This window comes from Bufo bufo, chromosome 2 (assembly GCF_905171765.1).
Source record: "Bufo bufo chromosome 2, aBufBuf1.1, whole genome shotgun sequence".
Taxonomy (NCBI): domain Eukaryota; kingdom Metazoa; phylum Chordata; class Amphibia; order Anura; family Bufonidae; genus Bufo; species Bufo bufo.
Window position 1 is genome coordinate 342,590,904 of NC_053390.1, and position 20,112 is coordinate 342,611,015.

The 20,112-nt window shown below is 45.7% G+C and overlaps 1 protein-coding gene across 2 annotated transcripts in view; it reads left to right on the forward strand.

The window, feature by feature from the left end:
- Positions 1 to 6,884: 6,884 nt before the first annotated feature.
- The window catches only part of CARNMT1 (carnosine N-methyltransferase 1), a 28,448-nt gene continuing 15,220 nt past the window's right edge, over positions 6,885 to 20,112 (forward strand). Inside the window, exons 1-5 of one of the 2 annotated variants that reach the window (XM_040417066.1) lie at positions 6,885 to 7,216; positions 8,207 to 8,402; positions 13,893 to 14,056; positions 15,030 to 15,173; positions 19,094 to 19,272. In XM_040417066.1, the coding sequence (XP_040273000.1) occupies positions 7,008 to 7,216; positions 8,207 to 8,402; positions 13,893 to 14,056; positions 15,030 to 15,173; positions 19,094 to 19,272 (892 nt within the window). In that variant the 5' untranslated portion in view covers positions 6,885 to 7,007. The remainder of the gene's footprint in view (positions 7,217 to 8,206; positions 8,403 to 13,892; positions 14,057 to 15,029; positions 15,174 to 19,093; positions 19,273 to 20,112) is intronic. The other variant, XM_040417067.1, reaches the window with a different exon arrangement.

Genomic DNA, 20,112 nt, shown 5'->3' on the forward strand with positions numbered 1-20,112 from the left:
GTACATAATCCTAAAGAACAGTAAAACAAAAGAAACCATCAATCATCAAAAACAACCAGGGTGGGAGGGAACTACGCTGCCTGGCTGCCGTAGAGAAGAGGACGGGCCCTCCCCTTTCACCTTCCTATAAACCCCACGGCTCCAACCATTCCTTCACCCAATCAGTGCTGAGGAGGGAGGATAAGGGGGGGGGGATAACCCTTACCGCTATTCTTTTTACCACTCCTGCCATAAAACACCCCTACGGGCTATACCACCCACACCTAGCTGCCTGTAGGTTGGAAACTATTAACCCCTTAGCGCCTGACCCTCTCTGCAGTCCATGCCGCCTTCATATATCCCTCGGCGCCTGCTAGACTGCGGAGAAAAAGGCCCATTAACACCAATCTTTACCTGTTGCAGTTAGAAATAACTCACACGGACACTTCTTAGTTGGGTGGGAGTCGGTTAAAGCTTTATTAAACTTTTTCAACCAACTTTTGTATATCAAACAACCCGTAAATAACTTGGAGTCTCAAGAAGCAGTATGCCCCACAGAATCCCTCTGTGGGCAAGTCCGCCTTCTTCTCCATCCTTTTAACACACCTACATCCACTGAGGAGCCCGTGTACTCCTACACTGCGCTCCGACCCCCACCCAGCAAGAACAAAGCCTGCTCAACTCCATCCTGCAACCCTGACAGGAAAATGTCCAGCCCTATCTGATTTAGATGGACCCCGCCCTGCCGCATAAGGCGCTCATTATCCCCTTCCAGCTGCCTATGTCCTATGATCCGGACGTTGACTGTGCGCCTGGCCTGTTCTATGGCGTTGGAATCCCTGGCATCTTGCCACGTGACCCTGGGGATAATCTCCGACCAGACTATCATTACTTTATGAAAGAACGACGGCAGCCGTTCCAAATCAGCCCTAATTAAAGTAATTTACTCCGCAATTTTTAACAGGCAGAGGTCGTTGCCTCCGGCATGGATAAACAAAACAACAGGGGAGCGAACCACTTTACTAATTTCAACCACATCTGGCAGGACCTGAGACCAGCGTAGGCCCCGAACACCCCGCCACATGACTTGGATGTTCCAAAAACCGAGGCATCGGCCACCCGGCCGGTATTCCGCTCTCTGTCCCGCCCAGAAGATGTAAGAATGGCTGATGAAACAAACGGTGGGTTGAACCGCTCCTGAAAGAAAATTAAATCAATGAATGGGGACGAATGTAGAATGAAAAACAGGCAGATCTCCATCTGCTGATCCGTTGCACCTCGTACTGTGGCAGGCCTGCCCGAGCCGCCTCCGTGGCAGCCCCAATCCGGAATAAGTGCGTACCAGACTCAGACACAGGGAGGCCCAGTGCCGCCAGGCAGCGACGGAACACAGACCTAAACTGAAAATGGGTGAGCGGCCTACCGTCAGCATGGAGAAGGAGGGGGGCACCCTGGGCGCGAGTTGCCAATAACTGCAAAACCGCGGCATGGGGACAGACTGGGCCATCGACTTTACGTAGAGGTAGCCATGCGCCGCGCGCGAAGACATCAGTTTTGGAGTGCCGGATGAAGACTTGGAGCGCCGAGTCACTAAGGAGCACTTCTCCTGCGCCTAGGTCGCCTGGACGGATCCGCGAAGTTGACACCAATTCCCCTATCCTAAGCGCGGCGAAAAAAGCTAAACAAAAAGCAGCCCTAAACAGCACAACTTTGTAGGATGAGGGATAGACAGAGGCGCGTCAATAATGAATAGGAGACTGGGCGCCTACACTCGTACCGGACATGCTACTTGAGCCAGCCTCTAATGGCCTGGCGGATTAAGAATTGCTTAGTCACATCCGGCCAGCCGCGCAACTTAAGGTGAAAATCGACTCCCCCTAGCCGCCGCTGCGCCATCACTGAAGTAACTTCCTGCTCGCGCAAGCCCAATAGATATGAAATGGTCATCTCCAAGCAAGCAGCCGGTAAATCCCCATCCGCAGTAGCCACTGCCACTGCCCACCATTCTGCCCACGCCTTAATATGTCCGGACTATGTAGCTGGCGTCGCCGAAGCCTGTACCATAGCCATCAACCGCTGATTGGCAAGTCCCAGAGCTGCTGTGGACAGGGAATGCCCTCTTGGATCGCTCACGGCAACAGGTCCTTGAATTCCTGCCAACGAAAGCGAGAAAGAGCATCAGCCACGGAGTTCTGAACACCCGGTACATGACGAGCCCGGAAATAGATGTTTAATTCTAAACAGCGGAGGACCAAATAGCGCAATAATGACAGTACCGGAGGAGATGAAGAGGTAAATTTATTAATGCAATAAACTACCGCAATGTTATCAGTCCAAAAACATAAGCATCTGTTCTGGACTTTGGGACCCCATAGATTAATGGCTACAATGATGGGAAACAACTCAAGGAGGGTTATGTTGGAGCACAAGCCGGCATCGCGCCATTTTTCCCGGCCACGGAGAGGCACACCACTCGCAGCCAAATACGGCTCCGAAACCGGTGGAACCCGCCGCATCCGTGAACAATGACAGCTTTGCCGTGGTGACCTCCAGAGCTTGGTAGCAAGTGTGGCCGTTGTACTGGGACAAAAATTCACTCCAGACTTTTAAATCCAGCTTCAACTGCTTGGTTAACCGTATGTGATGGTCGGGTTTTTCAATACCGCATGTAGATAACGACAAACGCCGAGAGAAGACACGGGCCATGGGCATGATACGACACCCAAAAACCAGGAGGCCCAGCAATGACTACATTTGCCGGAGGGTCACCGATTTAACGGCGCAAAAGCCCGAAATCATTCCTGACAGTTTGTCTAATTTGTCTGCTGGGAGGCGGAAAATCATCAAGGAAGTGTCGATTTCGATACCCATAAATTAAATAGACGTGGCAGGACCCACCGTCTTGTCTTCCGACAGGGGAACACCGAAACGGGACATGAAATAACGAAAGGTATTGAGGAGGAATTGGCATCTAGCAGAACTACCGGGGATACAAAAAAGAAATCATCCAGGTAGTGGATGATTGCCTGGGAGCGTGTCTCAAAACGGATGACCCATTCTAGAAAGGTGCTAAATAATTCAAAATAATGACATGAAATGGAGCAACCCATTGGCAAACAAGTGTCATAATAATAACAGCCGTCTACCATAAAACCCAGGAGGTGGTAGCAATCAGGGTGAACTGGGAGCAATCGGAAAGCAGCTTCAATGTCCGGTTTGGCCAATAAAGCGTCTTTCCCCACCTGTCTAGCTAGTGCCAAAGCCCTATCAAACGACACATAGGACACCGAGGCCTCTTCCTTAGGGATACCGTCATTCACGGACGCCCCTTTTGGGAAGGACAAATGGTGAATCAATCGGAAGGAGCCTGGCTCCTTTTTAGGGACGAGGCCAAGGGGGGAGATGCGAATGTTCTTGAAAGGAGGAGTAACAAACGAGCCCATTATTCTTCCTAACGCCAATTCCTTCTCAATTTTTTGTTTCAGGTGTATGGGGTTGACCTTTGCCGATTTTAAATTGTCTGCGAACGTAGGGAATGAAGAAAAATAAAACGGGATAAAAAACCCGAACTCAAAATCAAATCGCAGCTGTGCCGCCGCCTGTCTATTGGAGTATTGATAGAGCCAGGGGGACATCGTGGACACGCTCACTGGTGTCTTTCCCACCAGCGGGTGGTAATGGTTTCTGCCCAGGCTGGTTACACTGGCAACGAACCGCAGCGTGCGCACTGCCATAGATGGAGCATTCATGTTTGTACTTACAGAGGGCAAAAAATTTGCAATGGCCCTCGTTGTACAACCAACAGGCTCCAGGTCTACGCACGGCCACTGCCCCTGCCCAGTTGCTGAGGAGGCAGTGGCCGCAGGAGAAAAGGGCTATGATTTTTGCGCCAACATGAGACGAAGCCATAGGTCAGCAGCCTTTATCCCCCCAACCAATCTCTGGAGTCAGTGCCAGGCGGCGGATCTCCTCATCGTAACGCCACCACGTGGAACCACCGTGTGACTTAAATGCGCTATAAATGGAGTCCATATAGACGAAGAGCTCCGCTGCACGCTCCGGGTGGCGCTGAACCATAGTATAACCTAACACTGCAAATGCCTGCATCCAGTTGCCTATAGTGTGAGCTACCTTAGGTCTCCAGTCCACAAACCTCTCAGCATTAGGACGACGCTCCTTGTCGACCGTGTGCTGATCCACTGAAATTAATGACCAAATGTAAACATAATGATTAGCCCAAATTTTATTTTTCGTATCCTCATCTAGATGAGCTCCACAAAACAATGATTCTTTATGATCTCCCGCCCGGGGCTTAACGGGTGGAGAAGGCATGAGAGGGGCTTGAGGGACAGAAGTCGGGTCCAACTGGGTAATAACACTTTAAGAGCGGGCACTAACCCTTTGGGGGCCTATCTGAGCAAGTGACATATGGGGGGGCCTGCCTATTTTATATACTGTAATATGCAAAATAACTGTTTTATATACTGGCACACATGGGCACTATGGAGGGGGGGGAATATGGGGGGGCCTATCTTATATAATGGAACACATGGGGGGCACTATGGAGAGGGAGGAGCACTATGGGGACCCTATCTTATATACTGGCACACATGGGGGCACTATGGAGAAGGGGGGAAAGGAGCACTATGGGGGCATCTTCTGGGGCCCTATCTTATATACTGGCAGACATGGGGGGCACAATGGAGGGGAGGAGCACTTTGAAGGGCCTATCTTATATACTAGCACACATGGGGGGCACTATGGAGAAGGGGGAGCACTATGGGGCCATCTACTGGGGACCCTATCTTATATACTGGCCCACATGGGGGGCACTATGGAGAAGGGAGGAGAGGAGCACTATTGGGGTCATTATATAGGGAAATTATACTGGCACACATTATGGGGGCATTTTATTATGGCACATTGTCAGGCACCATGAGGGTGAGGGGAGGCGCACTATTGGGGCACGATATAGGAGTATTTTATACTGGCGCAAATTATAGGGCACTATGGGGACCTTGTCTCAACTGGGGGCACTAAAAGGTTTTTTGGGCACACAGTAAGGGGCATTGGCACACATTATGAGGGTACTATGGGGACATTGGCTCTACAGGGGGCACTAAGAGGAGGTATTTTTTATACTGCCACACAACAGGGCACTTTTATTTTTACTGTAACACATTATAAAGAGTATTATTAATACCGGGGGCATTATGGTGGGCTTTATTACAGTTGAGGGACTATAAGGAACTTGAATACTAGTATGAGCACTATGGGAGCATTATTACTTCTGGGACACAGTGGGATTTTATTACTGTAGGGGCACTATTATTACTATGTGCTGTCTGGTAGATAATTATTTTGATTGGTGGGACTTTGGGGAGCACTGTTACTGTGGGGGGCACCCTGGCACGATATCAGCTTAGCACAATTATTTTTGGGGAACATTATGTTCACACTATTAGTGTCAGTGACACTGTTTCCTGGGCGCAGTTATTTTTTAGGCTACTGTGTGCCAATAATTATTGAAGGGGAACTATCTGTGTGTAACCTGTATAGGGAGCACAGAGGGCACAGTATTGGGGGTGGCAGGATGGGGTGTTCAGAAGGTGGGAGGATGATGGAAAACTAGAAAACTAAAATGTCTGTCAAACTCTGCAGAGAGAAGAGATGGCTGAAAGAAATCATCATGGCGGTCTGATCTGAATGGAGAAGATGAGGACAGAGAACTTCTACATGAAAGAAGACGTCACTGGATGGAAGAGGTATGTGGACCTGTATTAGGCTACCTTCACATCTGCGTTAGTGATTCTGAGAACAGCCTGCTGGAATTCACTGGATCCGGCACTGCTGGATGCAGACAGAAAGCCCGCAAGCCCCATTGACTTTAATGGGGTCTGGCAGAGATCCGGCCACAATCTGGCAAAAATGCAGAGGATCAGCGGGACACAAACCGCTGCATGCCTGAGTTTATGTATGGCCAATTCCATGCATTCTCTGCCGGATCAGGTAGCCGGACCGTAGTGCCACAGGTGTGAAAGTAGCCTTAACCTGTATGTTTTGTATTGCTATAAGTAATGTTAGGACGGAATAGGTTATGTTGAGAATTTGGCATAGGGGGGGCAGGCACATTCTTTGCACAGGGGCCCTCTGCTGTCTGTGCCCCGATCCAGCATTCAACTGTATTGCTGTCTTGAGTACAGCGATGCAGTTGAATATGTAGAGATGAGCCTTTCCACTCATTGCCCATGGCCCTTCCGCTGCCTCGTCTTGCCCCTACCTGGTGCTGCCTGAGGCAATCGCCTCACCTCGCCAAGTTGGTGGTGCACCCCTGTTGATGGGGATCTGACCACTGTGGATAGAGGAGAAGACAACCTCTTTAAGGGTCTAATACATTCCTAGGGGGTCTGAAGCGTGTACTTGTGGGTGGGTTTCACAAAGGAAAATATTCCAGTGCACACATAGCATAGGCATACAAAAGGGGGTTATTTTTACGGTATTTTTCCTTTAAGGGTACGTTCGCAAAACATTTTTTTTTTTTTATCTCACTCCAAAAGTCAGTGATTTTGAAAAAACATTTTTTTGCATTTTTGAGGCCTTTTTTTGCACAGTTCTGACATACTTTTTTTAGGTTGTATACTTTATTTCAAAACAACATTTTCTGCTCATGTTTTTGAACGGAGCATACGGGCGCCTTTTTTTTTTATTTCAGTGTAAGATTCATCACGCCAAGATCGGGCATGCTGCTTCTGCCACTAAAATGAATGGGAAGCTGGAGTTTACAAGACAACATGTCTGTGGGCAGTCCGTTCCTTTCAATGTCAATTCTGCCAGCACTTAATATGGACGTTCGCGTTGTCCAGCAGGGCGACGCGCACCAGTGACGTCATCACCAGAGACCAGACTCTTGAGAAGCGCCTGTGTGCGCTGAGCGGTGTAGTTCTGTTCCAGGGGAGACGGTTTCCGACTGTGTCACGTGGTTTCTATTGACACGAGCCTCCAGCTACTGTCCGGGGTCAGTCAGGGACATGCACAGCCACAGCCGAGGGCGGCGGAGAGACTCCGAGGAGCCCGAGCCCTGTGAGTGCAGTAACGCGGAGCCCGGGAATGGGGAGGCAGAGGAGAAAGAGGAGTTCGGCTCGTACACTGCAAGGAGGCAGCGGAAGAGCCCGGAGGAGGAGGAGAGGCTGGAGATGGAGCACTTCTGGAAGATCATCAACACCTTCACTTGTTACGGGTGATTACTACGGGTGTGCACAGGGGTAATGCGACAGTCAGGAGCCCAGAGGAGGTGGCACATGCCACTAGTTGCCCTGATGCCCACATCATGCATGCTGACGTCCTCCCCACAGGCATCAGATATCAGGGGCTTCTGCCCTGCAAAACGATGATCAGAGCAGGAAGGCCCATGCAAATGATGTGCAGGTTCACACCTGACTTATGTTCTGCTGCGATTCTGCACCAAGTAGTGTGTTTGTTGCTGAAATGCTGCCTATTTTAGATGCAGATGTCACCTTTTGCATTGGAAAAGGTTGAAGGGCATCTGTCAGCAGCGTTGTCCCTATGACACTGACCTGTTACATGTGCTCCTGGCAGCTGAAGGCATCTGTGTTGGTCCAATGTTCATGTGTGAGAAATATGCATTGCTGAGAAATATGTATTAATATATGCAAATGAGGAGGCTCTGCCACGCCCTCTGCACTTTGATTGACAGGGTCAGACAGTGTAAATGTCAAAGTGCAGAGAAAGCGGAGCCTCTAGGTGTAATGGTAACGCCCCTGTTGCACTTGGGACCAACACAGATGCCTTCAGCTGCCAAGTGGACATGTAACAGGTCAGCCAGTGTCACAGGTACAAATCTGCTGACAGATGCTCACTGGGGGCCTTGTGCCAGATCTCCATCATGGCTGGACCTGATCCCTGCCTCTGGGTTCCACCACCCTCACTCCCCTGGTGCCGCTGCTGCTGCTCCCCACGTTGACATCCTGTTTGATGCTGGTCACGTGGCCACTGCAGCCAACCAGTGCAGAGTCTTTTGGCAAGCAAACCACTGAAACCCCCACTGATTGCCAGAACGGGGTTCCCACGTCCTGTTTACGTGACACATGTGCATTGCCGCTCCATTGAAAGTCTATGGGACTGATGGAGATAGCGGAGTACATGATGGCAGCCAGGCTTTATAGTAAAACCAGTAATATAATACATATTCTCCTCTCTCATCCATTAGGTCTCATATCCATGAACGTGTGAGCCGCGCAGAGAGACAGTTTATGTCTTTACCCAAAAGCCAACAAAATATGCTGCCAAATTTCCATTCCAACCTGGACCGAATCCGCAAATGTGCTGACCACAATCAGGAGATCCTGCAGCTCATCGTCAATGACTGCACGTGTATGTTTGAGAACAAGGAGTATGGCAACAATGTAAGTTCCTTCAGGATCCTGGACATGGGAGCGGACCAGTAATCTGCCGAATATAGCTGTAATATTCAGGTGACCACTCCTGCACCCATCTCTCAGATGAACAGTTGGGTGGCCACCCCCCTGGTGCCACAGCATCCGACACGTTTCGCTAGAGCTATGGTCACCACATGAAGCTCTAGCGAAACTTGATGGGTGGTGGGCATCCAGCAGTTCCTGAGGTTTGAGCCTGGTTAGGGTCTTTCTTTATGCCTTACTGATTGTTAAAGGGGTTGGCCACTTTCTGGTTACTGTTGACCGATGTGTTTGTTGGATAATTATATGACACTTCCTAATATATAGTCTTTGCGGAAATTCTGCACCATATGCTATATTTTATGAGGTATACCCCCTTGTCTACCATGTCTATTCTGCTGTCCACACAGAGGTCCTGCTGATCCTGTCCATTAGATGGCCACTAATGGAGGGTCATGTGACCAGGTAAATCCTCTCCATGCAATGTCTTCTCCATTCAAACACGCTGCCCCTGCCATCCGTACTTGTTCTGTTGTTTGAATGGAGGAGGCATTGCACGGAGGTGATTCGCCTGGCCACATGACCCCCCCCCCCCCCCCCCCCCCCCATCCATCAGCAGCCATTTTATAGACCGGATCTCTGTGTGGACAACTGAAAAGACTTTGTAAATAAGGGGGCATTCCTCATAAAATACAGAAAATGGCGCAGAATTTCAACAAAGGCGATATTACTAAGGGTCATATAATCGTCTCACAAACACATTGGTCAACATTAACCAGAAAGTGGCCAACCCCTTTAAGTTTATGCGATTGCCTGCATAGACTAAAACACATTGTAGAAAAACGAAACAGACCCCAGGGGTTAGGAAAGTGAGGGAGGGGGAACAGTGTCCACCCAATTGTCCGAGTACAATGGCAGAATAACGGAAGAAAATGGAGCCAAAAATGCCGGTTGATAAATAGTATAAATATAGACTTTTATTATATAACAAAACACAAGTAAAAATGCAATTACATGCATGTGATGCCAGGAGACAAGGGACAAGAAGGAACAGGGAAGGAAAGAACGGTGCCACCCTGGGAGGGACCCACTGGTCAAAAATGCGTAAATATAAAGGATCAAATAGGGATGTGTATGGTGTAATAACTTACCCTAAGATCACATACATATACATGATAAATGGTGAGTCACTAATCAACTGCAAAAGAACCACAAATAATAAAAATAATGATGAATAAAAACAAGCAGCTATGGTGAATAGCCGCACAGAATGCAGACCTGGAAGTCAGTGAGCATCCAGAAAAGGAAAAATCAGAAGGGTAAGCATGCAGGAGGGACTCACCAAAAGGAGACCAGAGGTGTAACAACCAGGATGGCACGTTGGGGTAGCGCCATCCTGGTTGTTACACCTCTGGTCTCCTTTTGGTGAGTCCCTCCTGCATGCTTACCCTTCTGATTTTTCCTTTTCTGGATGCTCACTGACTTCCAGGTCTGCATTCTGTGCGGCTATTCACCATAGCTGCTTGTTTTTATTCATCATTATTTTTATTATTTGTGGTTCTTTTGCAGTTGATTAGTGACTCACCATTTATCATGTATATGTATGTGATCTTAGGGTAGGTTATTACACCATACACATCCCTATTTGATCCTTTATATTTACGCATTTTTGACCAGTGGGTCCCTCCCAGGGTGGCGCCGTTCTTTCCTTCCCTGTTCCTTCTTGTCCCTTGTCTCCTGGCATCACATGCATGTAATTGCATTTTTACTTGTGTTTTGTTATATAATAAAAGTCTATATTTATACTATTTATCAACCGGCATCTTTGGCTCCATTTTCTTCCGTTATTCTAAAACACATTGTAGTATGGCTGCTAGGTTGGTTAAAGGGGTTTTCTCATCTCAGACAATGCGATATGCCCCCATTGTCTTATAGGTGCGGGTCCCGCACCTATATCAAGAATGGAGCCCCGAAAGTGAAGGAGGGTGCACTGCGCATGCGCAGCCGCCCTCCATTCATTTCTATGGGGCCACCGAAAATAGCCGAGCACTGGCTCGGCTATTGCCGTCTGCCCCATAGAAATGAATGGGAACATGGGCCGCGCATGCGCGGCACGCTCCCATTCACTTCTATGGGAGAAGCAAGGATTAGCGCTTGGTGTCTGGGGTTCTCCAGCCACAGCGCTCCCCGCTCCGTTCTCGATATAGGTGCGGGTCCCAGCGTGGGGACCCGCACCTATCAGACAATGGGGGCATATCCTAGCGATATGCCCCCATTGTCTAAGATGGGAATACCCCTTTAAGGCCCCATGCACATGACTGTATGTGTTTTGCAGTCCACAAATTGCAGATACGCGAAATACGGATACTGTCCGTGTTGCATCCTCATTTTTTTTCATTGACTTCAATGGGTCTGTGATCCGCATTTTGCAGTCAAGAGTAGGACATGTTCTATCCCTTTGTGGAACAGACATACGGATCACACACAGATCATCCATGTACGTTCCGCAAAAAGATATGAATATTTCTGCAAAACGCAGACCATGGAACCATTGAAGTCAGTTGGTCTGCAAAAGAAATTCGGACCTCATGAAGCCATAGGCACTGCATGCCTCGCTCTACTTTTGGCTGGCTTTCCCTACATCATTTTTGCCACTATGTGTCCCCCTTGTCCTCTGTCATGAGTTGATATGCTATATGAGATTCCAATAAAACTATATTTTTAATAATTTTTTATCTGTCCTGCATGATCACCTTGGTAGTTATCTGTATCCATGCAGAATAACGACTGCTATATATGTGGATAGTTAATTGGTATCTCTGCTGCTTCAGCACTGCAATCATACCACCAGAAATGACCCTATAATAGCAAGGGTGCCATACAGAATACCATGGAGTAAAGTCCCCAAATTCCAACAAGAGCTAAAAGCAAAAAAAAACAAGTTTTGGAGCTGTTCCCCGCCGTACTTAGAACATCAAGGGAGGGAGAATCCCAGCCTCTGGCAGTTCACACTTGAAGCGTGCAGTATTGCACTTAGCTAAGTAGCGATATCAATCCTTTCCCAGTCCAGACTATGATGTAAATGGCGGCTGTCATCCGATGCTTAGGCGAATATCCGGGAAGTAGTCAGAGACTGTTCTTATATTCACATCAGGATAAAACGTGAGCGCATCAAGCGGCTAACCCCTGACCTAGCATTCACCATGCTTGGCTTCTTCCCGGGGTATACATATATCTTTTCAGGCACATCATATTTCTTATAAGACTTCTCAAAATAAAAATAAAATGACTTATGTATTTAAAGGGGACCTAAGCCGATGGTGCAGCAGTGCTTGTCACAGCGCCCTGCACTGTCGAGCTCCTCCAGCGTGCAGACCACAGATCCCAAGTATTTCCTGTGGATCCGTTCTCATGCTGTACAGAACGCTCTGAGAAGCGAGGCACGATCATGGTTTGAAATCATAGTAAAGCGCCCATATCACTTACATATTCATTTAAAATATTCTTTCTTCTACATTACCTGGGCGTTCCCAAAAAATGTAACCTCTGTTGCCTCAATTTATATCATTGTTCCCTAATTCTCAGTTTCTGTAATAATTTCCCATAGTTCCATTATATCTAACTCAGGGGTGCACAACCCACGGTCTCCCTTCTGCTGGACAGAAACACAGCTAATTGTGCGGGGCGCCACACTGGGGTGGATTACAGCTCCTTCCACTGTACTCTAGCGGGAACAGGTCAGGTTCCCAGCTGAACCCGAGGAGAAGACAGAAGCAGTATATTACCACTTCTGCCTTCTCCTCAGATAGGTGCATAGTGCTCAATGAGGGCTATGCAGTTAGTAGAGGATCATGTGATCGCCAGGTGTCTCAGGGGCAGGGCAGAGCTGCAGGGTCTGACCAAACCCTGGTCAGCACTGCCTTAAACAAAGTCTCCACAGGAAGCTGGTTTCCCCTGTAACTGGGTCTCCTTTGGATGCCCCAGTTACTGTAGAAATAGTGCAAAACTAAAAAAAAAAAGTTTCTTGGGGGGACAAATTATCTGGCAAAATAAATAGTAGTATATGAAAATATGTGGCGCACTGAAGTGACACAGTAAAGAGGAATCACTCTTCCTCTGATATGTAATCAATTCAAATAGATACTGGGCACTCTCACTATACAGGAAACCATACAATTGATTAATAAATAAAAACATTAATATGTAACAATGGATAAATAAACTAAGGTGTGTCTGAGCCTAAAATCAATGCATACAAGATACTAAATCCATATAAAACCTAACTAGGTGTAGATGGTAAAATATACGTATACTATAAATGATATAAAAATGCATGTAAAATAAATATATAATGACTCTAAATGTTCTGGGATGGTACAAAATGGAGCCTCCGTAATAAATGACACAGCGCTAGTTTGTGGTCTAAAAACCGTGTAGCTACTAGTGTCTTATACGAATCTTTTGAACAACAAACTTTGCATCTCTTCTGTTAGCAGTGGTAATACAATGGTAGTGTATCAAGTCTCAGTGATTGTTTAGCGGCGTCCCGCTGAGTTGTTTCAATAGTCGGCTTACACAGCTGATATATCGGTTAATGTACTGCTGAAAAAGTTCATAGGTGCTCCTGTCGTATCCCTCGATAGCTCTGGATGCTGCTCCGATGTAACTGGGAGCCGGTGTCTTGTGACCTCGAACCCACCTTCTCCCGCGCTGATGTTTGTTTGAACGTGTTGAGTCGCTTGTATAGCCGTGCAGTGATTTCTTTTTTTTTTGTTGTTAATAGCGCGTCGGGTCTTTGGTTCTCAGGGTTGATTTGGCACCAGGTTCCTGCAGCAGAAGTTGTTACGATCCATCAGGGGGTCTTGAAACCAAACGCGTTTCGGGGCTTACAATCACCCCTTCCTCAGTGGTGCCCCTGATGGATCGTAACAACGGTATGTGACAGCCTGGCCCCTGCCACTGATTGAGCTCCTGCCCTGCCCGATCAGAGCACCGTACATGTACTGCACTGGGACTAAAGTCACGTCCCACAGCGCCGTACATGTATGATGCTGATATCCAAAGGGTTAAAAATTTAAATCGACGATCTTTTCTAATTTTACATATTAAAATAAACATAATTGGTTTTGCTGCATCTGAAAATGTATTGCTGTAATCATACCGACCCGCAGACTAAGGTTGCCATGTTATTTTTAGCACACCGTGAACATAAAACCCAAAAAACCTTCCTGGAATTTTTTCCAGTTTACCTCACAAATAATTTTTTCCCGTCTTCCAATACTAGCTATGGTAAATTAGATGGAGCCATTAAAAAAAAAAAAAAACTTTTTCCAACAAAAAATAAGCCCTCATATGGCTATGTAAATGGGACTTTAAAGTCATGACATTTGAAGGGTGGGGAGGAAAAAATGAAAGCACAAAAAAAAATTGAAATTGGCCTGGGTTAAAAAACTATTTGTTTTGATCTTTATATATTAGGGTCACACAAAAAACACCCCAGCATCGACATTTGACATGGACAAGTTGAAGTCCACAATAAAGCAGTTTGTACGTGACTGGAGTGAAGAAGGCAAATTAGAGCGAGAAGTTTGTTATCAGCCCATCATCAATGAGATTCTGAAGTACTTCCCGAAAGATAAATGGTGAGCCTTTATCATTCAATGTATGTGCTTGTGTGAAACCAAACTTATTGTTTATTTTTCCCTAAATAAGACCTACAAAATTAATTCTCCAGTTTTTAATCAGAAAGCCCTATGTGACCGCCAAAATAAAAAACTTTTTGGAGATGCACTGAGAGATAGAAAAACCTATCTAAAGTTTGGATTTACACGTCCGTTTTGCAAAAATGCTATATTTTTTTTTTTGGGGAGGGGGTCCTTGAAGTGACACTGCGGCCAGATGTTGCTGTCAGTCAGTAGGAGATGATGAAATGCACAAAACTTGAATTTCATGGTGTTTTTATAAACCCAAAGAATGTCACGGAAAAGACCGTAGCCCTGATTTATCAAGATCGGTGTGTGCTATGCCGTTCTTGATGGGGCCTGCAGCGCTGGAGGAGGCAAACATTATCATAAATGAAAATGCCTCCTCCGGCAGTCTGCGCCAGACTGAAATCTATTCCAGCTCGTAGTTGACGTAGATTTCAATGATCATTTATGCAAGTTATCTGAAATATGCAGGGGCCCCTGCCAACACCTCACCACCCTTTTTGGAAACTGGTGAGGGCGATGTAAAAACACCAGCTGCGACTGGATTTGGTAGCAATGGTGTCTAAAAAGTTTCAAAACTGGGTTTTGAAGCTTTTTAACATTGAAAACACTGCTTAGGCCATAGCGGAATTTTCCCCTGTGTGTGAAAGAAGATTTTAGAATGCAGCTTTCCAGAAAGTGAAGACCCCCAAGAGTCTGGTAATGAAAGGGTACACACAAAGATGTATGTATCCATTGGTCCACTGTTAGCTGATCATGGAAAACGATATGCTTGTAGCAAAGACATTGAAAATTTCCATAGCGTATACTCCCTCCTGTGCAATATTCCTTCATTTATGCTTAGATGAGCTTTCAGGATTTTGTCAATAGCCTGACTGTAATTGCTGTATTTTATCTACCATTTTAGCACTGATCCATCAGAAATTAATGTACTAGTACCCGGGGCTGGACTTGGAAGACTGGCTTGGGAAATTGCAATGCATGGCTATTCTTGTCAAGGAAACGAATGGAGCTTTTTCATGCTTTTCTCCTCTAATTTTGTACTTAATAGGTAAGTTGACTGTTAATATTGGCTACTGTGTTGTTGCTCTGCATAGATTTAGGATAGTTTTTCCCATTTTTGGGCTCAAGTTTTAGTTGAAACCTAAATCCTGGGTCCAGCAAACAACCCCTGATCAGAAAATCGTTTGCGTGGCATGCCAATTAGGATCTTCCACCCGATGGATGGGTCAGACCTTTGTGATATCCCAAGGTTATTTTAGTTCAATTCTGCAAGGGCCTCGCGATGGACTAGTTTCCTGGAACATATAGGCTTTCTATTTATTAAGCACTACTTGTATTTATTCTGCTTTTTAATTTTTTATCTTTATTGATATCTTAATGATGCTTAATTAGTATAATCAGTTTTGCCATATATTTTGCCGATTTATTAAAGGGCTATTCCTATCTGGATGTTCTTAGGATATGACATAGATGTCTGATAGGTGCTTTCCACCTCTGGGACCTGCTCATGTACTAAGCACAGGGCCATGTCTCATGCTGCCTTGAATGCAGAGGTGGCCACTCTTCCCATTGGCTTCTATGGTACTAGAGATAGCAGTGGGATAGGACTGCCATCAAGAATTTCAGGACCCCATATATTCATAGCCATAACAGACCTAACTTTTTATGGCCATTTTGCTGTACACATAAGTAAAATTTTCATTTATTTTAACTTTTAATATGGATTAAATGATGGGGGGGGGGGGGGAAGCAATTGCGCTATTTTACCAATCACCATAAATAGTGTGTTCACCGTATTGTACGAGTTATTATGATTACAAGAATACCTGTTTTGCGATATTTAATAGTATGTTACGAAACATATTTATTGTAATGGTTTTTGCGTCATCAGATTTGTATTTATGAAGCTGACTGACCTGGTGCATGTGCACTTGGCAGCTGAAGGCATCTGTGTTGGTCCCATGTTCCCTCATTGCTGAGAAAAATGATGTTTTATATATATGCAAATTAGTCTTTAGGAGCAACGGGGGCAAAGGCTTATCCGAACCTGGCGCGCTCCCTGCACTTTGACAGGGCCAGGCAGTGTAAACGTGATCATGCTTGCCCGGCAGTGGCAGTTTCTGAGAGCAGAGCCTCCAGGTGTAATGGCAACTCCCCCGTTGCTCCTAGAGGCTCACTTGCATACATTAAAACATAATTTTTCTTAGTAAGCGGGCACATAGGAACATGGGATCAAAACAGATGCCTTCAGCTGCCAAGCAGACATCCAACAGGTCAGATGGTTTCATAGGGACCAATCTGCTGACAGATGCCCTTTAATAACATTACATTTGTAGAAAAATGTAACTTTCAGGTCATGTTCAGATCACCCCTAGTTATTTCTGTAGTTCTGTTCCATTAGAGGAGCAGAACAACAAAAATAATGAATGTGTCGAATTCAGTACATAACTGAAACTGTCGGGAGCAGAATTGACCCCATTGACTATAATGGGGTCCATTCAGTTTCCGTTTGGGCGCCCTGTTTTTTTTTTTTTTTTTTTTTTTTTTTGTGGACAAAAAGTCCTCCTCTGTATGGTAAGGCAAGCTGGAAAGTAAATGTCTCATTTCTTTCTCATAAATTGTAAAATAATAGTTTAGTAAATGTGTGCAGGGAGAGGGCCCCTCCGCCAATCAAACTGAAGGGCCAGAAAGCTTCATTAGTAGTCACTGCACTGAAGGCTGACAATGTCACAGACCCAAAGTCTGTGCTGGGTGCCCCGGCTGCGCCATTCCCATGAACTCGGCACTATAGGAAAAAGCTCCCACGGTCTGGCACTTTTTCTTATAGTGTGTGAGGATGGCCACCGCTGCTGGATTGCAGGGTGGTCATAACCATGGAAATGAGTAATGTATAATGTGATGGAAAAATGAGTCTAGCCAGCAAAGGAGGCAATATGGACAATCACAATACATTAGTAAGTGGCTTGTATTAACTTCCTCTACATGATAAATGCCACTTGCTTAAGTGAGAGAACCCCTTCAGTTATTGAATGATATCTTTTTCACCAATTTTGTGGAGTCTGTAGTGCTGGTCTGTAGTCAATAAATTATTCTGCCGATTTAGTTCTTTGGTTATTAGAACGGACCAGCACACTCGACCCCTCAACCGTTGTCCTTTTAGTGAGTTATTTATTATCTGTCAATTAGGGCTCATTCAGACGGCCGTTTGTTAGCCGCAAAAATGCGGATCTGTTTTTTGCAGACAGTTAAGCATGTCCTCAAAAAAACGGATTGTATTAAGTTTTTTGGCTCACCCATAGACTTCAGTGGGGCCATGTCCTGATTTTCACTGACAAGTATAGGACATGTTTCATTTGTTTTGCTGAGCAGTGCAATGGAAGAAAAGGCCCCATAGAAGTGAATGGGACAGCATCTAATCCGCAAAAAAACGGATCCGCATTTTTGCGGACAGCATACGGCCATCTGAATGAGCCCTTACAGTGAGCTCGCGCCCTGGGAATTCTTCACCCAAAGATTGGCACACTAGCTGCGAGAGAGTAAAACATGGTTCAGTAGGCCGAGAGACATAATCAACCTTCCTCCAGTTAGGACAGCGTGATTTTGCTGAAAGGTTCCCTCTAAAGCCATCGTCATTTTTTTTACCTATGGAAATCATGGTTTATTTTTTTACCAATCTCCTAAGGTACCACTTAAAAACCAAAAACTACATATGCAGATCAAATAAAATAGCAAAGCTTCCCTCAGACTGGTCCCCTTTAAAGGGCTTTTCTGGTTGTATTAACATCCTTGAAAGTGTACCTGTCGTTACAGATGATTTTTAATATAGTGTAGGGACATGGATGTTCTACATTTTTGTAATATACTTTACTAGGAAAATAGTTTTAGTGCTAGAAAACAGGGTGTAAAGAGCCATCGTAGGGCTCATGCCCACGAGCCTAAGGGCCCCGTGCCCATGCTGCGGACTGCAAATAGTGGACTGGCCATGTACACTCCGTTTGTGGATGCGGACCCATTGACTTGGAACGGGTCTGCGATCCGCAACATACTGCCAAAGATGGAACATGTTCTATCTTTTTGCGTTGTGGAGGCACGGATGGGAAGCACTTCGTAGTTCTTCCAATCCGTGCCTCCGTTCCGCAAAATATAAGTGATTTCCTATCTTCAGTGTTATGTTGTGGATTGAGGACCCATTCAAGTCAATAGGTCCGCATCTGCACCATGGAGTGCACATGGCTAGTGTCCGTATATTGCGGACCGGCCATTTGCGGTCCACAATACGGGCACTGAGCCATTATGCCCGTCGACATGAGCCCTTGGGAAAGCTCTAAAAGCATTGTTAATGAGAGTCTGTCTTCAGTTTTACTGAGCGCTGAAGATGCCTGTGTGTAACATACAGAGCCTGCCTCTCATTCCTGATGAGAAGACTGTTTAGACCGAAACAACAGTTACACGTTAGAATAATCATTTATAAAGGCAGCTGTCATTTTGTAATGTATTTATTTTACCTTTATTGCTCCTATCCTCCGTTTCCGGACTGTGGTGACATGACCATGTCCATGATTGTGTCAACAGGGGCAGTGTCTATGTAACTGGTTAGAAGGAGCTACAAACACCATGGGTTTATTTGGATACAGCAACAGGAAGTGCAGGATACATACAAGATGTAAACCAACCTAAAGCCTGTATTACGCTGGTCAAATGCCGCTGATTACCCGATGAAGGAGAAAACACTCGTTCATCGGGCAATCCAGATTTTTAAGCTTAATTTAAAAATCATCGTTTGCGGCAGATGGGGTGTGTAATCACAATATGCTACCGGCAAACAACTGGGATTGAGCGATGGCATTAGCGGACAGACTTCACGATTATAGCTGTGACTTTAGTGAGAAGTCTCACAACAGTATTTATCATGGGCTTTATTTTGTTAATGGTTTTCTATGAATTGTTTTCCTTTTTGATATGTTGCAGATGTTCCCAGATTAATGCTTTTAAACTTTATCCTTGGATCCACCAGTTTAGCAACAACATGAAATCAGTAGATCAAGTAAGACCTGTATACTTTCCCGATGTCAATCCTCACGATCTTCCATACAATCCCAATTTTTCCATGACCGCAGGAGACTTCCAGGAAATCTATACAGAGAACAGTGAGTAACGGTGATCTGGTCCCGGAATGCAATGATTCCTCCCTTTCTGTATAGTTTATTTTTACGAATTTCATTCATTACCATGGATTAAATAATTTATTTTAATATTCAGCCTATGTTACAGCCTTCAAATGACCTAAAGGTTTTCTCTGGCTTCCCCAAGTAAAGGTATTCTTTATATTGTGATGTTATTTGATTTTACAGTACGCTGTCTGTATCAGTTTGTGGGGGAGTTTAATATTGATGACCTGTTCTCAGGCTAGGTCATCAGTGTCTAATCGGTGGTGGTCTGATAACTGGAACCCTGCCGATCAGCTGTTTGAAGAGGAGGCAGCGCTCCGGGGAGCACATCGGTCTCCTCACAGCTCACCAAACACAGCGCCATCCATTGTATAGCGGCTGTGCTTGGTATTGCAGATTAACCCCATTCATTCAAATGGAACTAAGCAGTGCCTTGGCCATGTGACCGATTGATAATTGGTGGGAATGCTGGGAGTCTGACCCCAACTTTTGTTATGATTGAATTTTACTAGTTTTGGGCTAAAACTCATTATATCAATTGGTCTTTATTAAAAAAAAATATTGAGCCGTTCTGTCACAAAGGGTTAAAGGGGTTTTCCAGGATTTCTATACTGATGACCCGATCCTCTGGATATCTGATCAGTGGGGGTCTGACACCCGGGACCCCCGCTGATCATCTGTTTGAGAAGGCAGCGGTGCTGACAGTCGCTATACAGTTTACGGCACTGTGCTTGGAAAACTGCTGCCTTCTCAAAACAGCTGATTGGCAGGTGTCCCGGCTGTCGGACCCCTACTGATTAGATACTGATGATGACCTAT